Source organism: Triticum aestivum, chromosome 2A (genome assembly GCF_018294505.1).
Source record: "Triticum aestivum cultivar Chinese Spring chromosome 2A, IWGSC CS RefSeq v2.1, whole genome shotgun sequence".
NCBI classification, from domain to species: domain Eukaryota; kingdom Viridiplantae; phylum Streptophyta; class Magnoliopsida; order Poales; family Poaceae; genus Triticum; species Triticum aestivum.
The window spans coordinates 737,634,842-737,653,616 of NC_057797.1; the positions used below are offsets into that span (position 1 = coordinate 737,634,842).

The following is an 18,775-nucleotide window of genomic DNA, read 5'->3' on the forward strand; positions in this document are numbered from 1 at the left end:
AACTAATGGCACTAACAGAAAGTTTATATTTTTTAAAACTAAAAGCAAAAAGAATTAAAAATAAAGCAAAAAACAAAAGAAAATAAATAATGCAGAAAACAAAACAAAAAACTGGAAAAAAATAAATATAGCAACAATAAGTATTTTGTTGTAAATAGAAACAAAAAAACAAAAAAAGTGCCACCTACTGGGCACCCACGGCTTGAATACGACTAGAAACCCTACCATGGGCCAGGATTCAGGCCCGCGGGAGGCCCAGTAGGCCCACAGGCACACATTGCACGGTTAGGCCCGAAAGCCTGCTTTAGAGAGGAGCTCGAGAGGGAAGGCGCACCGCACCTTATAAACAGGTGCGGCTCCCTCTCAACTAGCGAGGTGGGACTAAACATTTGGGCGCGGGGCAGCATAAAGCCTTTGGTTCCGGTTGGTGGCACCAACCGGGACCAAAGGTCGCCGCTTCCCGCCCTTTGGGCTGCTGAAAATTGGCCTTTGGTCCCGGTTGGTGGCACCAACCGGGACTAAAGGGGGGCATTCGTCCCGGTTTGTGCCACGAACCGGGACTAAAGACTTTGCTATATAAGTAGCACTTAGCAGTTTCTCCAAAATCCATCCCTTTCTTCTCCGCCCGACGCCCGCTGCTCTGCCTCGTCGCCGTCGCCGCCGAGCCGTCAGGCTGCTCCACCTCGTCGTCTCCGCCGCCTCCAACACCGTCAGGCTGGTCCACCTCACCGTCGTCGCCGCCTCCGACGCCGTCAGGCTTCTCAACTTTGCCATCGCCGCCGCCCTCGAACGCCACCTCACTGTCGTCCCCGTGCCCCGACGCCGCCCGCCGTGCTCCGCCACCCCTCTGTGAGCACCTGCCTTGCGCCCCTGCCTTGCCTCGCTCCCGCGCCCCTGCCCTGCCCTGCCCCGCCGGCGCCACCGCTGCCGCCATGCCCCTCTGCCCCGCCGGCGCCACCACTTTTTTTATTAGTTTAATTTTTTTCATATATATAATTTATGTGTATGTATGTGGCTATATGTTTTTGTTCATATGTTGCAATATGTTTTTTTTTTATTAGTTTATTTTTTGTTCATATGTGATGTATATGTGTATGTGGCTATAATGTATATGTGTATGTGATGTATGTGGCTAGTATTTGCTAAATATATATGTTAAAAATGTTTTTTTGTTCATAGAAAGTTTTTTGTTCATATATAGAAAGTTACAATTTTAGAAAAGTTTTATATATGCAAAAGTTACAATTTTAGAAAAAGAAGGATAGGAAAGAAGAAAATAAGAAGAGGAAAGAAAGAAGAAGAGGAGAGGAAAAGAAGAGGAGAAATAAATAAGAAGAAGAAAAAAGAAGGAAAAGAAGAGGAGAAGAAGAAAGGAATAGTGGAGAGGATATTTTCTCTTCTTCTCCACTATTCCTTTCTTCTTCTCCTCTTTTTTTTCTTCTTTCTTTTCTTCGATCTTCTCCTCTAGCTATTCCTTTCTTCTTCTCCTCTTTCTTCTTCTTCTTCTTCTTCTTCTTCTTCTTCTTCTTCTTCTTCTTCTTCTTCTTCTTCTTCTTCTTCTTCTTCTTCTTCTTAATTTTTATCGGGAACGAGGGTGTCGAGGATCGCCGAGGGGTCGAGGGTCGGGAACTAGGGTAGAGGGTCGAGGGTCGTTAAGGGGTCAAGGGTCGAGGGTTTCAGGGTCGAGGGTTCGAGGGTTCTATAGGGTCTAGGGATCGAGGGTCGAGGGTTCCAGGGTCGTCTAGGGGTCAAGGGTTCCAGGGTCGTCGAGGGTTCGAGGGGTCTAGGGTGGCCGAGGGGTCGAGGGTCGTCGAACATGAGAGGAAGAAGAGGATAAAAAAGAAGAGGAATAAGAAAAAAAAAAGAGGAGAAGAAAGAATAGAGGAGAAGATCTTCCTCTATTCTTTCTTCTCCTCTTTTTTTTCTTCTTCTTCCTCTTTTTTTTATCGGGAAACGAGAGTCGTCGAGGGTCGCCGAGCGGTAGAGGAGAAACCCTAAATAGAAAGTATCGTCAGTGTGACATACATGTATCGTCGATGTCGGACACTACATCCACGTCCCACAAGTGGCGCGGGCTTCGACACCCACGCCACTTGTGGGACGTGGATGTAGTGTCCGACACCGACGGCCACATGTATCTCACACCCACAATACTTGCTATTTAGGGTTTTCCTCTACCGTTCGGTGACCCTCGACGACCCTCGTTCCCGATAAAAAAAAGAGGAAGAAGAAGAAAAAAAGAGGAGAAGAAAGAATAGAGGAGTTCTTCTCTTTCTTCTCCTCTTTTTTTCTTCTTCCTCTTCTTTTTTTTATCCTTGAAGCGTTGTCGAGGCCACCCCAAACCCTAGAGAAGCAGCATCGAGGCCACCCCAAACCCCAGAGAAGCAGCGTCGAGGCCACTAATTAATATTAGTTCTACGTTTGCCACTAATATATCCATCGGTCATGTTTGAATAATAATTGCCATGTTGTCAATATTTGTAGAAACTATGGACATCGCCCGAGACGAAGTACAAGAAGAGTTGTTGGGGGACATAATCGCACGAGGAAGTGATGCCGTCTGCTCGTTGTTTCTCAATGACACCGATGGTATGGAAGCAGCTGGCTATGATTATGATGGCTCCGGTGACCTAATGCCGGTGCAAGAAGGAGACCGTGAGGACGGCTCCGGTGACCCAATGCCAGTGCAAGAAGGAGACCGTGATGACGTCTCCGGTGACCGAACCGAGTCCGGCCAGGTATATATATTAGTTAAGCTTCTGCTGACTAGCTAATTGATGCATTCATTGTTTTGGTATGTACACATATTAATTAAGTCTTTGTTCTTTTTTCTAGCCCTCCGGATCGAGCACAACTTCGGTAAAGAGACGAGGCCCGAAGAAAAAGTTGAGCTCGGATGAAAAGTTTGAGATCATAGCAATCGCGCCCGACGGCCAACCGATTGAACCCCTCCGGACAAAGAGCGCATTTGTTGCTCAGTGCGGGGTTTTGGTTAGGGACAAGATCCCGATCAGCATCCAGCAATGGTTTAAGCCGGCTACAGAAGACCCTGAGGTGTCTTATGTCAATGATATGCAGAAAAATGATCTTTGGACTGAGCTGAAGTCAAATTTCACCCTACCGCCAGAGGATAATCCAGAGAAGCCAGTTAAAGAGCAATTAATCAAGTCTTTTGCTCTTAAGAGGATGGCAGAACTATTCAGGAGGTGGAAGAAAGAGCTGAATAAGTTTGTCGAAAATAATGAGACACCAGAATTCACGGGCAGATATGAGAAGATCAGAGATCACTGGCCCGCATTTGTGGCCCACAAGACATCGGAAAAGAGTAAGAAGATGTCGGCGACAAACAAGCAAAATGCTGCGAAGAAGAAGCATCACCATCGCACGGGGTCAGGTGGCTACCTCGTAGCCCGGCCTAAGTGGGCCAAGACTGAGAATGATCTGGTTGATAAAGGGATGGAACCAGAGACAATTAACTGGCCAGACCGTTGCCGGACTTGGTTCTTCGGGGCTGGCGGAACCTTGGACCCTGTAACAGGGAAGTGCATTTGGACGAACGATCAAATGGACATACCAGTCAGGAAGCTTCACCAGTATATCGAAGCAGCGCAGCAAGGGACGTTCTTTCCAGACAGAGAGAACGACGAGCTCACAATGGCCCTCGGGAATCCTGAGCACCCTGGACGGACACGAGGCATGCCAGGCTCCATTCCGTGGAAGGTTGGGTTTCCGGACTCAGGCGGTTACAAATCCCATGAGAGGAGGAAAAAAGTGCAGCAGACCCAAATGCAGGCGCTACAAGCAAGGGTACAAGCGATAGAGGAACGAGAAGCAAATCGCAGCAAACGTACTGCCGAAGCTTCCCCCGAAGCTACCCCGCCATCTCAGCGGAGAAGCAGCGTGGCTTCCACCGAGCTGCTTCAGCCGGAGGATGCCTTGACGGCTCCTGCCAGCTATCCCGTGGATGCTATCACGGAGTCTCAAAATTGCCACCTTATGACGCAATGGATGAATTTGAAGGTCAAGGCGGCTGTTGGCTCTGTTTATCCTACTGAACCCGGTGCAACTTTTCACTGCCGGCCGATTCCAGAAGGATATGCTAGGGTGATGGTGGATGAAATAACGGAGGGATTTGAGGACCTCCAGCTTGACCACCCTACCGGTGAAGGGGAGACTAGGCTGGGGTCTGCTTTGAAGACTCCATGCCTATGGCGGAAGGAGCTCATCAACCTTCCGAACTGGACGCCTCCGCCTCCTCCTCCTCCTCCGGCAAGTCAGGGCACTCCGCCTCCTCCACCGCCTCCTCCTCCGGCGAGTCAGGGCACTCCGCCTCCTCCACCGCCTCCTCCTCCGGCGAGTGACGATCAGGGCAATCGACCGGCTCCTTCTCCAGCGCGTGGCGGCACTCCGCCTCCTTCTCCGCCTACGCCGACGCGCCCGAGCAGCCAGCCTCCTCCTTCTCCGCCTCGTCAGTAAGGGCGGAAGAGACCTGCCGCCGCTCCGGCGCGTCGTAGTCCTTCTCCTCTGCCTTGTAAGCAAGTAAAGAAGACAACCACTCCATCTGCTCTGCCGGCGTCTAGCAGTACGGCCAGAGGCGGGAGGAAATACAGATTTGGTCCTTCTCTAAAGACTCCAGAGAAGTTACCATACGAGACGACCCCGGAGGAGAACGCTGTGATCGCGCGAACCGAAGTGGATGACTGGTTTCAAGGGTTGAAAGCAAAGAGACATCCACCTCCGGAGGAGAAGGTAGATCCGGTGAAAGCGAAGCACACTCTGGCTGCCCTGACAAAACCACCCAAGTCTCCGCCGAAAGGAAACTATGAGCGCATTATTGGAAAGGAATTTGCCGAAGCGGAGCGGTTGGGAAGTACTGTTAGTGATCAAAGGCTGAAAGAACAACGAGCTGGGAAACAAATTGCCCAGCTCGGCGAACAAGCGAAGCAATCGTGCCCCCCGCTCAAGGTGCCTAGCGACAACGTCGCTAATGATCCGAGGATGGTGCCCGATTATAGCAATATTGCCGATTACCTGCCCGACGATGTACATTATGAACCCATGGAGGTGCAGATACAAAGATTATAGAGCCGGATATAGTTCTTTTGATCAACTACTTTGGAGTGTTCAGAGGAGGAACCCGCCTTGCAATGCCGAAGACAATCTATGCGCCGGGCACATCATCATTGAAGTGTGGTTCAGGGGCTACTGAGGGAGTCCTGTATTAGGGGTCCCCGGGCGTCCGGGCTGTGTGACATGGGCCGGATTGGTGGGCTGTGAATATACAAGACAGAAGGCTTCCCCCCGTGTCTGGATGGGACTCTCCTTTGCGTGGATGGCAAGCTTGGCGTTCGAATATGAAGATTCCTTTCTCTGTAAACCGACTCTGTATAACCATAGGCCCCTCCGGTGTCTATATAAACCGGAGGGTTTAGTCCGCAGGGGCAATCATAATCAGATAGGCTAGACATCTAGGGTTTGGCCATTACGATCTCAAGGTAGATCAACTCTTGTAACCCCTAGACTCCTCAAAGTCAATCAAGCAGGAAGTAAGGTATTACCTCCATCAAGAGGGCCCGAACCTGGGTAAACATCATGTCCCCTGCCTCCTGTTACCTTTGACCCTCAGACGCATAGTTCGGGACCCCCTACCCGAGATCGGCCGGTTTTGACACCGACACAAACCTCAGCACTTCTTTGCTTTAATGCCCAGTCAAAGAGTTACTTAGTCTCCATCATTCTGCTATCTATCTCATCCTCAAATAACAAGTGATTATACCTGAAATTAAAACTCGCCAACATTAGAACAGAGGCTTTGTGTCGCCGGCTCTGTATTAACCATGCCTTCGTATTTTGCATTTTCTTCAGTTGACTAACCTGTGCATGCTTTGGCAGGAAGAGGCATTGCCCAATTTTTTGATATGAGTTATTATCGTTTTTGCATAGTTTGCCCCAAGTAAACTCACTGCTTCTCCCAAAGATATCCGTCGAGGGATGACTTTCCAAGGTATTTGAAGCTTAATTGATCATGTCTGTTGCGGAGTCAAAATAGTACATTTTTTGGAATGACTGTGAGGTAAAAAATAATTGAGAAGTTCCTTTCTGTTCCCTCTTTGCAAAGGAGGTGATTTAGACAAAGGTGCACTCTTTCCAAAAGAGAAAACTTAGACATGTGAATCTTTTCTTTGTAGAAATCTTAAGTATTTATGAAGGATGTGAAATCATATCTTGTTTTGACTAACTGAGCAGAAGATGACCTAAAGCTTCATCTAAAAAATGTAAAAAAAGGATGTACTAATCCCCTGGACTACCAACTGGCCTAAAAAGCGCTAAGACTGGTTGTAGGACCTAGCGGTGTTTGTTTCACCCCATGGTTACCACACCATGAGCTATTATTTGTTCGTCAGTGCAACTTGAATTCTAGTTTTATTCATTCGTTGTTGTGTTTACCAATTTTAAAACAGTTATGGGCGCCTATCGTTGACGTGTGATGTGATGTAATAGGGACCCTCATGATATAAGTTTGTTTGTACACCTAATTTCTTTGTCAACATTCATTTGGGACGATGTTGCAATCTTGTTTCTCGGACATCTATTATATTGTTAAAAGCTCCAAGTTGTGATTGTAGTTGCGGAACTCGGGATCACGGGCATGTAGTCAGAGCCCGCAAGGATAGTTTGAAGAAACCGCGATTGGATTATCTTCCTTTCTCGTTCAATTCCCCGTAGCTACTACACTACTGGTAATCTGCTATGATCCATGTCTTTGTTTTACCTTACATGGATGAAGAACATGTTATTTCACTTCATGGGATGATTCACTGAATTGTGTTTTATTTCTGGCTAGTTGTTGCCATTGTTGATGATATTTCTCTACTCGATGGGCATGCACTTATGAGGTATTGCGTCCATCTATTCCTTGGATGAGGTTTGTTAGTTATCCAACTTCCAAAGTATATGATCCTTCACATGCTACGGTTTGCCAAACAACTCTAGATATATTACCAGTAAATTAGAGTGCCCTTGTAAACCACCAATTCGAAGAGCTTTACCTATTAGTAAATTGTGGAGGCCCCATGTAACTTCAAATCTTGAACTACCTAGATCTGTAACTTTTGTAGTCCCCTGGCAACTCAACTATCTTCGTGTTATGTGTAACAACAACAAAGCTTTTAGTCCCAAACAAGTTGGATAGGCTAGACCCGAAATCCATATAATCTCAGAACCAACTGATGGTTCTGGCATATGGATAGCTAGCTTCCATGCACCCTTGTCCATGGCTAGTTCTTTGGTGATACTACAGTCCTTTACATCTCTCTTTACAGACTCCTCCCATGTCAAGTTTGGTCTACCCCGACCTCTCTTGACATTATCAACACGCTTTAGTCGTCCGCTATGCACCGGAGCTTCTGGAGGCCTGCGTTGAATATGCCCAAACCATCTTAGACAATGCTGGACAAGCTTCTCTTTAATCGGAGCTACCTCAACTCTATTCTGTATATCATCATTCCAGACCCGACCCTTCCTTGTGTAGCCGCACATCCATCTCAGGATGCACATCTCTGCTACACCAAACTATTGAACATGTCGCCTTTTAGTTGGCCAACACTCAGCATCATACAAAATTGCAGGTTGAATCGCCGTCCTATAGAACCTGCCTTTTAGCTTTTTGTGGCATCCTCTTTTCATAGAGAGCGCCAGAAGCTTGGCGCCACTTCATCCATCGGCTTTGATTCGATGGTTCACATTTTCATCGATATCTCCGCGTTATCTGTAACTTGTAGAAAATTGATGTGACAGATGATACATAAGGCTTTTGGAAAAGTTCTAGACAACTACAATGTTGTAGTTTCCGAATTTCTATTGCATCTTTGGGCATGTCTAGCTAACTCACAAAATTATTTGTATAGTGTGTTACTGATGGTGTAGCTTTGTACCATCCGAAAAGCAATTTTTTGCTATGGGACACACAGTTGTTTGCTCTTGACCGAAAAAAGATTGTGAAGCATATTGTTTTGGTAAATCTTCACTGCTATAGTCTTATGTACAAACTTAGACCAAGTTCCTAAGAAACCAACTTTTTTATGGAAAACTTAGGCTTTGCTCCTTCCGTGTTGCGATTGAACATGTTTTATGACGAGGGGAATAATTCCTCTGTATTTCTTTAAAAACATTATGACATGTTGGTCTTAATGATCCTCATATTTTCATACGGCAAAGGAACTGGATGGTTTTTTGATTCATCTGAAGCCAAAATCAGTGATGTTTCTGCCTCATATCTGGATAAAATAGTTACCCTACTATTCAAATCATGTCAATGGTAGGTTGATCTATTGAGGTTCTATCTTGATACAGTACCTTTTTGTTTAACTATTATGTCTATTATATTTGAATCTGTATGGTTTGCCCACTTGTGTATCTTGCGGTCTTTGTTTGATTAAAAAGGTATCATCAAGATTCAAGAGTTTGAGTTTGATTAATGGAATTAGGATTATATTCTAGCAGTTTGTTTGTCTTGATTGTATGTTAGACACAAGTGTTTAGATTTCTAGGGGACAAGTCGAGTCAGCCCTATAAAATAAAGTAGGCATGATGTACACTTCGACCTTAAACCTACCTTTGATCAAACTTTACGTCAGCATGGTTACAATATGAAAAGTTCGGTGCTACTGTCTCTGCTTCATATAGAAATGACAACATACAGGAAATGCTTATGAAAGCTCAAACTAAATAGCCAAGAAACTGATATAGCAGAGCTTATCACTCACACTTTTTTAAAGAGAATGAAAAATAAAGAGACCGATATTCCTTCATCATTAGGCTTCACATTGACACCTTTTAAAAATAAGCAATATTAGTTCCTTCGGCAACACCACCTTTTTCCACGAAAAGCGCATGATGCTTCCGAAAATCCTAATCTTCTACTTTAACATCTGATGATGGATTGCTAGTTTGGAGTTTGAGAGGCTCATAGATAACCGCATTTGCTGCACCGACCATTGCTGTTGGCGAGCTAAACCCATCAATCTGAGAGTAGAACAAGTGATTTATCTTGCACATCTTCCAGAACAGCTCCTTGCATGGCCTAGGAACAACACTGTCTTCCCTAAGAACCAACCTCAGCAAGTCTTTTCGACACGAGGCTATAGATTCCTCTATTGCCTTTTTAGCCGCTTTTGTGGACATAGAACCACCACTTTGAAGAATAAGTAGCGAAACACTATTCACTTTTCCTTGGCTCCCCTCCCTCTGCAGGAGTAGGTCAAAAAGATTGTCAGAATCTCCAAGCAAATCTTAAGAGTTTAGAGTTCAAACAATATTGCAGCAATCAGTATTACTATTTATTGATATTTTTCCCAATAGGATACAAATACCTAGCCAAACTTTCCATAAAGTTTGTGTGACTAGATATCATAATTCATATGTTTAAGTAGATTATGGATGTCTATCCCCTCTCTCTACTTCCCCCTTACTTAATAGAATAGATACTATCACGGGCGAAAGTGTTCTTCTGCTCGCGAGCTCAAAGCACCTGTGGTGAACAGTAAAAACAAAAAGTAGTAAAAAAACTCTGAAATCTGGGCAACAAACATTGACGAATTGTCTAAATATGTGCAAATTTTTTGTGAAGAAAAACATTCCTAAATATGAAATGTAAGTATCTAGACAATTCATCAATGTTTGTTGCTAAAAAGATTCAGATTTTTTTGAATTTGTCTACTTTTTTACTGTTCATGAGGGAGCATTTGAGCTTGCGAGCATAAGCCTCTATAAGGGCCTCTTATATAGTTTTTGGGTAAAAAAATACATATATGTCACTAAAGTTCTATCTATAATAGAACTTAGGTAACAACCTGAAAGAGGTGTTTCCTTGAAAAATGTAAAACACGTTTGATTAATCTGTAACGTTTTAATCAGAATCCACCAAGATAAGCTGTGTGTAGATATCTTTTTTGATCAGTTAATGTGAAATGTAACATATAGCCTCTCAGGGCAATCATTTAAAAAGCAGACACCATTTTACATATATTAGATGTCAACCATATTTCTGTAAAACTATGTCTTCTACTTTTTCTCGGACTTGTTGGCTGTGTGCATCTTGTATCAGCCAGGTATTCGCTCATTGTTGTTGTATCTACTCGATATAACGTTTGATGAAAATTCCATTTATCGAAAAAACCATTTTTTGTGAGAACTTATTTCCCACTAGAGTTAAATATGGTAGTGGAACTACTAACACTAGTAGAAAAAGGGCCTAATGTGAAGCACATCAGTCCCAGTTTGTAACTGAACCGACACTAATGTTACTACCGGTTCGTGCCACGAACCGGTACTAAAGGGGTGGTGGCAGGCTGGCGTCAGGCCGAGGCCCCACGAGCCCCTTTAGTACCGGTTTGTGACACAAACTGGGACTAAAGGTCTAACTTATAGTCTCGGTTTGTGTCACAAACCGGCACTAAAGGGGTCTTCACCTGTAGTCCTAGTTGGAGACACAAACCGGCACTATAGGGCAATTTTCAAACTCACCCCTCCCCCCCCCCCCCCCCCCCCGCGTGCGTGTATCGCCATTTAAGTTTTGAAAAAGACAAAAGAAAATGATAAAAACTTCAAAAATGAAAATCCTTCGAGATGTAGTTATGTTACTACATCTACTAGTTAGGAAAATTTAAAAACTTAAATTTGGACATGTTTTGCAAAAAATTGTGATGAACAAGTAAAACGACCATATCTTTTCTATACGATGTCGATAAAAACGTATAATATATCAAAATGTTAAGCACGAAAATCCGCATCCGATTTTGACAAGATGAAGGCCTGTTTGCAAATTTTTAGAATCCTCAAATTCTAAAATGAAAAAAAGTTATGCTCAAATTTCAGTTTTCTTTGAATTTTGGCTGGTCAAACTATGGTCAAACTACTTATTAATGAAATATTATTGTTACTAAATAATTATTCAAGAATATTAGTGTTACTAAATAATTATTTCAGTTTTTTGAATTTTGGTCAAATCTGGTCAAACTATGGTCAAACTACTTATTCAAGAAATATTAGTGTTACTAAATCATTATTGTTTTTTAGAATAATAGTTTCAAACTCAAACGGTGAAACGTGTGACCTAATGCTCAAGCTAAACTCCTGAGGGTTAATAGGATTGACAACTTACTATTGTCAGGAAGACAACAAGTGCAGACTTGGAAATTAGGGGGAATAGAACTCGAAAGTTAAGCGTGCTCAGGCTGGAGTAGTGAGGGGATGGGTGACTAGTCGGGAAGTTAGAGGGTTTGGAATGAGTGATCCACACTTGAGCAGTTACGAGGGGTGATTAGATACTAAATCGTCGGAAATTGAAAACAAAAAAAAATCATTTTTTTCCAAAAAATCAAAAATAAAAACCTTTAGTACCAGTTGGTGTTAACAACCGCGACTAAAGGTTCCCCATACCACGGCGCGGGCTCGCGCCACATGGTGGGCCTTTAGTCGCGGTTCATGTTGAACCGGGACTAGGGGGCTTTAGTCTCCACCCTTTAGTGCCAGTTGCAGAACCGGTACTAAAGGCCCTTACGAACCGGTAATAAAGCTCCGTTTTCTACTAGTGTAAACTCGCCATTTACTTGTATATATCAGAAAGAGAAATATTTGTGTAATGATAATATAAATATGTAACCAATTATATTCTATGCAGATATGACAAATCATCATGTGTATTTTTCATAAATGGTGCAAATACCTCAAAGCCTTGGGTGTCATTCAGGAAACGGCCACAAGTGCTCATTAACATGAATAACTCATTGTACTCTTGATCTTTGACAACTGACTCCGAAAGCTCTTGCCCAACGAAGTACAATGACGGGAGCACAATAGGCCCCAATATGTAGGAGACATTTGCACTTGTCATGTACTCATCCATTGTTGGCAAATATTGGCTCCACATCCATTCTGCTTCAGTCATCATAGACCTCAATGCATCTACCCACTGCAGATGAAGCTGAACTCATTATCTTAAAAAGGATGAATTTCAACATGCAATACTCAATAAAGTGCAACTCAACATTACGTGGTCATGCACAAAACTCACCAGTTCTATCAAGTGTTTGCTAACATCACGGTTTTGTACTGCAGAAGCCATTTCTGCAAGCTGATTTACTGTAGTATATATAGCACAAAATAATATTTTTACTCTCTCAGAGTAAAACTGAAGTTCTTGGTGCTTGTCCCACCTAAGACAACCATTAGGAAAGAAAAGCAGGGCATATAATATGTTAGCAAGTGCCCCCAAAAAATACTTGACAAGAAGCGGAAAAAGAGATCAAATTGAGGAATTGTACTTCTCAACTAAGGCTACAAGGTTTTCTAACTCTTCTCTTGATCCCGCAACATCGAAGAAGTCATCAGAAATAGTTGCGAGTATAGAACTTTTGGCCCAAGAAATCCGAGCATCAGATAGTCCTGGAGGGAATATGGTAGCGGAAGGACAAAGATAACAATATGTCACCACCTGCCGTGCAAATTGTAGCTGGTCCAGCCTGTTCTCTTTCACCCAACTGTGGCAAAAAAATTGCGCAGATTGTTTATGAAAGAAAGTTAATAAGATGAAAGAGTAAACATGGAGGTTACCTTTCAAGATGCAAGAGTTCATCCTGGTAAATAATCTGAGAAAAGGTGAAATCTTCAACAGCCAAAGCAAGGTGGTCTTTGCTGACATGACATGGCCTGATCCAACAACATATCTGAGGTTGCTGGATATAATTTATATTAATATGATTAGATGAATAAATTATTTTGGAAATTAAGAATCTTACAAGTATGTTGTTGTCTTCAGCATCTGAGAACCCATAACATCGAAATGTTCGATGTTCCTCCTATGGTCTAGCCGTTCCATTGTGGCATAAAAGGGAAAATTAAGGGCATACTCCACCTGAAATTATGGAAGCATATGATTAATGTAAACTGAACCCTCAAATTTAGGATCAATAATTTTCTGAATATTTTTTTTTCATGGAAGCACCTCCTCAAACATTGGCTCTCTATGAACCCTATCCGAACACAACTTCTCCAATAATAGGCTGCCTGACCAGTAGCCTATGTTATCTAGGATCAATTCTTTTTTTGATACACTAACTCTTGAAGCCTTGTATAGTTCCAACAAAGATTTTGTATCATCCAGATATCCTTGAAGTGAATTATTGAAAGTGGAGGCTTCAGCAACATGGGATAACTCATCTGTGTCAAATTGAACCTTGTCATTAGTTTAAGGCCAAAGATAAAATTAGCAACACAGAGGATTTCAGCCTAAGGAAGCACCTGAAGAAACATCATATCCATTCATCCGTAAAATACGAAACGCCATTGCGCATGTTGCTACATCCAACAAGATTTCTTCATCTCTCTGTAGCCATAAACTGCAAGCTAGATATAGTCAAGTTTACAAGCTACTAATTGAAGATGCGTACCAAATCTTTACTCATGGTCATTACCTGTGCGTCATGTCCAGGATACTTTTTATCTCACTAGAAAAATGATGAGATATTCCAATCTTCTCAAGGGAATCCACCATTGAAAGCTGACAAGATATATTTCTTGGGAACACTGTTGGTACTGCAAAAGACTAATTTGATAAGGTATTCAACAATAGTCCAAATCTTACATAGTCCTCACAGTAAATAGTACACAGTCCCACCTGCGCTACCAAATTTGCTAACGAGAAAGTTTAGGTATCCGAGGGCTTTTTCATCATAAGAGTAGATTACTGCAGCAGCAGTAGTGGAAGGAGAGTTGAACAATGATCCGTTCTTCCTCTGGAACTTCATAACTTCATTCCAGTCCACCAGGTTTCCTAACCCTTCAGCAGCATAAGCCATGTATGCTTCTCTCCCATCGGATTTATCCCCTGCAAATCTGTATCAAATACATTTTTCCAAAATGTTACTCACATGTAACTGAATGCTATTTAATTTCAATGGTAGGAAAAAGACAAGATGAATAATATTATGCCCATTTTCCACTTCAAATCACGGTTCTTCCGAAAGAAAACTTCAAAAATCAACATCATCTTCATAACAAGAAAGAGATAAGAAACAATTAGCAAATAAATTTCCCCATTCACTTTACTAGTTGAATATGAGTGAGCCAGAAGTACAAATGGGAAGGGTATGCATAAACAAAAATTTCGTGCCAAAATTATCATTTGACGAACCTTTTCAGTTCAATCTGCTGGATGCTAAGAATCCCATCAATATTAGTTTGCCTAACAGGAAATTCCAAGCCCATTCCAATGGCTAGGCTAATCATACCAGGAAAAGTAATATTGAAACCTATAGGAGCAGCAATCTTCTCATCTATAGAGAATGATAATTTTCTTCCAACAAAATGTAGTCCTATCTCGCAAAAAGGAAAACATAGTCATGTCAGTACACATATTTTTATCTCAACTAGAGCTTTCAGATTGACCAAGTAGAAGACATTGAAACAACACAACACCAACAGGTAAACGAGTCCTTTTCCCAACCTCTCTTTATGTGCTCCGGGCCAACATTCCATTTCTTGAGTGCAATAACACAAGCCAATGTGGATAAGAGAATAAACTTGTGTGTTGATGAGTCGAATTCGCCGATACCCCAAGAACCATCGTCCTGTTGGTTTTGCAATATCCATTCGACACACTGAGGGAAGTGTGGAGCCCTCGGATAACCCCGCAAGGGCACCATAGCAACCCATGCCGTGTCGTATGGAGATGGTGGTAGTTCAGGATTCTTGAGCTGCTTCTTTATTCTAGCCTCCCGCTCCTAGTATGCAGGAATTGATCGTGGGTATTCTTTAGACAGTAAAATCAGGGGGCAATCTCAAACCTCAGCATTTAACTGAAACAGTGATGTTCATACCTTGTTTTGAAGGCTCGCATTTCGTCCTACCAAACTCCTCCCGGCTGTTTGTAGAAAGGATAGTTATATTACATGGTCAATTAGGTGTTTTCGGCCAAAAAAAAAGAGCATGTTTTCCGTGAGAAATCATAGTGGTGGCAAACAACTAATCAGGCTACAATTGTGGTGGTTTTGTACATTTTACTCTAGCCGATGCGGTCGCCCCTAGCATAACTCCTGCGCATGGTGGACCCGCAAAAATCCCTATTTCTCTTGCTTGGGGTACTGTGAAGCAATGGTTCTCTTTAATTTCAGGGAAATCAAAAACTGAGTTGAAAAGTGTGAAATTTCAGGAAAACCTGATGGGAATTGATATTAGAATGAGTCATGTGCCAATAAATTTTTGTGGGAAAAAATTCATCGATTGGAGGTATGAGTGGGATAAAGTGGGGAGCTATAGAATAACAGTATCTCACATATATAAAATACTTGTTTTTTGCACAGCTTGTAAATGAATCGTGATATTTTCATAGCTTGTAAATGGATCGGTGGAAAATAATTATTTACTGACTTTAGCTTGAAGCATAACCTGCCATTGAAAAGAGAGCATACGCTCCCGAGCACACCACATAGTTCGGTTTCATCAATTATAGAACTGTGTATACTGACAAAAAAACATTTATACTTAAAAAATACTTTTATACGCCCGCAATTTTTTAACGTAAATTACCAACACCTGTCAAATAACTGTGCACATGCATGTCTTGAGAGGAGATCCAGGTATTCAGCAGCAATGAGGGGTGGGGCTGGACCACATGGTTCAATCAAAGATACTACTCCCTTATTCCACATTTGTAAGTAATTCTTGTCATGTTTTATTTTGAAAACTTGTTATGTTATCCTCTGGTTGATCGATAAATAACTACTCCCTCGGTCCACATTAGTGTTGAAAAACGTATTACATTATGGGACGGAGGGAGTAGTACTGTATTTCTCTAACTTAATGCTGAGAAAGATCTGATATAATTACTGGGATCCATAAAATAAAAGGTTTTAAATGGAAGAGATCCCCATCGGACCGCTGTTAGAATCAACTAAGATCCCTCCCGCTAAAAACAGGAAGACAAGGAAACAAGTAAGCGGGAGTTTCTTACCTGAACGAATGGCTCATCGCCTGAGTACGTGCTCCTCACGCACAATGAACAGGGAGGAGAACGATGACGGTGGTGAGAGAAGAACTCGGGGCGGTGTGCTCCGATGAAATCATGCTGGGCTGCGGGGGCGGAGGCAAGGCCAAGAGGCTGGTTTCTTCGGTGGTGATGTGAGCGAAGCGAGTTTGCCAGCAACGGCGATAGCCCAGCAGGGAGGCAACTAGACGCGTGCGGCTGCCGTGCCAGGACGGCGGAAGATGCCCCGGCTACTCTCGGGCTCGCCGTCGAGAGGGTCGCTCAGCTGAACGCCAGAAAGCATCTTGTGTTCTGTTTTAAACTGCATGCATATGGGCATTTTTAAATAAACTGCATGCATATGGGTATTTTCAAATTAAGTTGACAACTACAATGGGTATTTTTCAAGTAAACTGCATGCATATGGGTATTTTCAAAGGGAAAAGTATATTTTTCGTCTCTTAATTTTTTTGAAGTTTAGAAATGGTTCTTAAATTAGGGAAATGGGTGAAGCGATCCGGGGCAGGCGGCTAACTCTAGCGCCCCGGCCTTCCACTTCCGGGCCGGCGACATCGCCCGCGTCGGAGGGACCGAGTGGGTCGAGGTTCTCCTACCTGGATTCGGATTCCGGTTCCTCCGATGAGGAGGAGGCGCCGGCAGTGGGCGTCAAGTTAGCACTTGAAGTGCTGGATGAAGATGCGGGAGGCGCGGCTTGGACTCCGGTGGTTCGCCGGAGGAGGAAAACTGAGGCGGAAATTGTTCAAGAATTCTGGACTGATGCGGGTTTTCCTACGCCGGCGTCTCGCTTCTGGGAGAAGCGGTCGCCGTCGCCGCCGGGGGTGACGCCGGAACTCGTAGATATGGGTGTCGGCAATTGCAGGGCGCAAGAGAGGACTACAGATGCAGAGGGCTCGGGGCGGGCTGGTTCAGCGTTGCCGTCTAGCTCGGTGGCGTCGCTACCTCCCAGCCGGATGCCCTCGTTGTCACCGTCAGGTCTGCGAATGGCCCGACCACCGTGGATGGGGTCCTGGCGAGGTCCTCTGCCGCCGCGCAGGGTCACGCCGCCGCCAGTACTTGGGCAGTTCATGGACGCAGCCAAGTTCAATCCTTCCTTGAGGGGACGGGAGAGATCGCCGGCGACGGCCGCATCGACGAGATCTGACGTTGATCGAGCGGCTGTTTCGGAGGCGAATTCTCAGGAGTTTCAAAATCGACCGGCCTCGGAGAGCGGCCCCATGTTGCATGCAGGAAGGGAACCGGGCCAGGATTTTTCTTGGGCCTTTCTAAGGAGGCGCATGAGGGCTCTCTGGGGTGGATACCCTACTCTCACGCTGTTGATTGTGCAAGCAGTCACAGACAAGCCGCCACCGTCCACATCGTCATCGGTTTCTGCCGCACAGTCCTCGACCACCGCCGCCAAGCCTCTGCACCCCTCGCGGACGCCTTCACCAACTCCTACACCGTCTTCCTGCACCGGGGTTGCCTACGCGGCGGTCGCGGTGGCGCTGTTGAGCCCCATGGCGGGCGTGCCTCCTGCGGCGCGGGCCGCCTCGGCCACGGGAGGGTCGAACCCCCCTACTACTCCGGGCGTGGGGGGGCCACCGGCTCCCTCGCGCCCTCCGGCTCAGGCACCGGGCTTCTACGGTCTGCCACAACAGCAGCGAGGACCGGCACCAGTATACATCTATGGTGGGAACCAGCCCCCTGGTTATGTGCCCAGGCTGGGCAGTACCTCTCGCCGTATGGTCCGGCTGTTGCCGGAGTGCAGGCCCCCACATATGCGGTAGATACGCATGCAGCGAAGGATTGCACTGTGCAACATTACTGTTATATTTGTGACAAAATAGCTCATCCGACATTGTAGTGCCCGGTTCTTAAACTCTCTAAGCCCAATGCTTTTGTTTCGGGAGTTGGTGCTAACGAGACTTACTTTGTACAATTGCCAGATGGCGTGGTGAAAGAGCACTTGGCGCCGACACAGACACCGATTGCACGTGTTCAGGTTACTGGCTTGATGGTACCGGCTAGCGTCGTCGAGAGTCAAATTGCCAGGAGATGTCCGGTCCGTGATCAATGGAAGTGGGAGGCTATTCAGCATGGGTCTGATGCTTACCTTGTTAGCTTCCCGTCTTTCGAGGATTTAGACAGGCTCGATGGAATCCAGATGAACGTGCCGTCAGTTAATGCCCAGATGACTGTTACCGCATGGACATCGCAGGAGGTTCCGCATAAGATCGAACTGCAGCAGATTTGGCTTCATGTTGAGGGTGTTCCCCATACGGTGCGTCATTTTTTGGGCTTATGGGCCGTTGGTACTCTTATGGGTAAGACCTTGCACGTGGATCTTATTAGCCTGCGACGTCGTGGAGTGGTCCGTATTCTCGTGGCTATGACTAACACTCAGATTCTGGCAAAGTGCAAGGATGATGTTGGGCCTTTTGTCGCAACGGATGTAGTGGTCAAGCTCAAGGGCTACACGTTCACTTTCAGGAGGGAGCCTGCAGGATATACTCCGGATTCAGACTTTGTTCCGTTTATTTGGAGATGCAAAGATGATAAGGCTGATGATGATAGCGGTGCGAAGGAGAAGGATAATGAGATGGACACCTCGGAACACACTGGCAACCCAACCATCAATTCATCTTCTAGTACTGCCCAAGTGGAAGACATTCAAATGCCTCAGGTGCAACGACGGGATCTCGCGAGCATTGGCCTTGGTGGTGTGCCAGGAGGTGGCCCTTCAACTGTAGTCAC

At 44.6% G+C, this 18,775-nt stretch overlaps 1 protein-coding gene across 1 annotated transcript; it reads right to left on the reverse strand.

Annotated features, from left to right (window-relative positions):
- Positions 1-8,910: 8,910 nt before the first annotated feature.
- LOC123191952 (ent-kaur-16-ene synthase, chloroplastic-like) lies at positions 8,911-17,108 on the reverse strand. Its single transcript, XM_044604480.1, has 16 exons — positions 16,815-17,108; positions 16,010-16,240; positions 15,423-15,444; positions 14,877-14,920; positions 14,504-14,780; positions 14,192-14,372; positions 13,676-13,893; positions 13,473-13,593; positions 13,300-13,397; positions 13,004-13,218; positions 12,798-12,913; positions 12,613-12,708; positions 12,324-12,539; positions 12,074-12,215; positions 11,726-11,971; positions 8,911-9,246 (listed from the first exon to the last, which is right to left on the reverse strand). Exons 1-16 carry the CDS (start codon positions 17,106-17,108, stop codon positions 8,911-8,913), a joined length of 2,853 nt encoding a protein of 950 aa, XP_044460415.1.
- Positions 17,109-18,775: the final 1,667 nt, after the last annotated feature.

What these genes read in the sequence shown, in the direction of transcription:
- LOC123191952 (XM_044604480.1), bottom strand. Translation starts at nt 17,108, where the DNA reads ATGAACTGCCCAAGTACTGGCGGCGGCGTGACCCTGCGCGGCGGCAGA. An exon ending in CCCAGAAGCGAGACGCCGGC is followed by an intron (nt 16,241 to 16,814) that starts GTAGGAAAACCC and finishes CTGGCACGGCAG; the next exon opens with CCGCACGCGTCTAGTTGCCT. An exon ending in GAACTCTTGCATCTTGAAAG is followed by an intron (nt 12,540 to 12,612) that starts GTAACCTCCATG and finishes TTTTTGCCACAG; the next exon opens with TTGGGTGAAAGAGAACAGGC.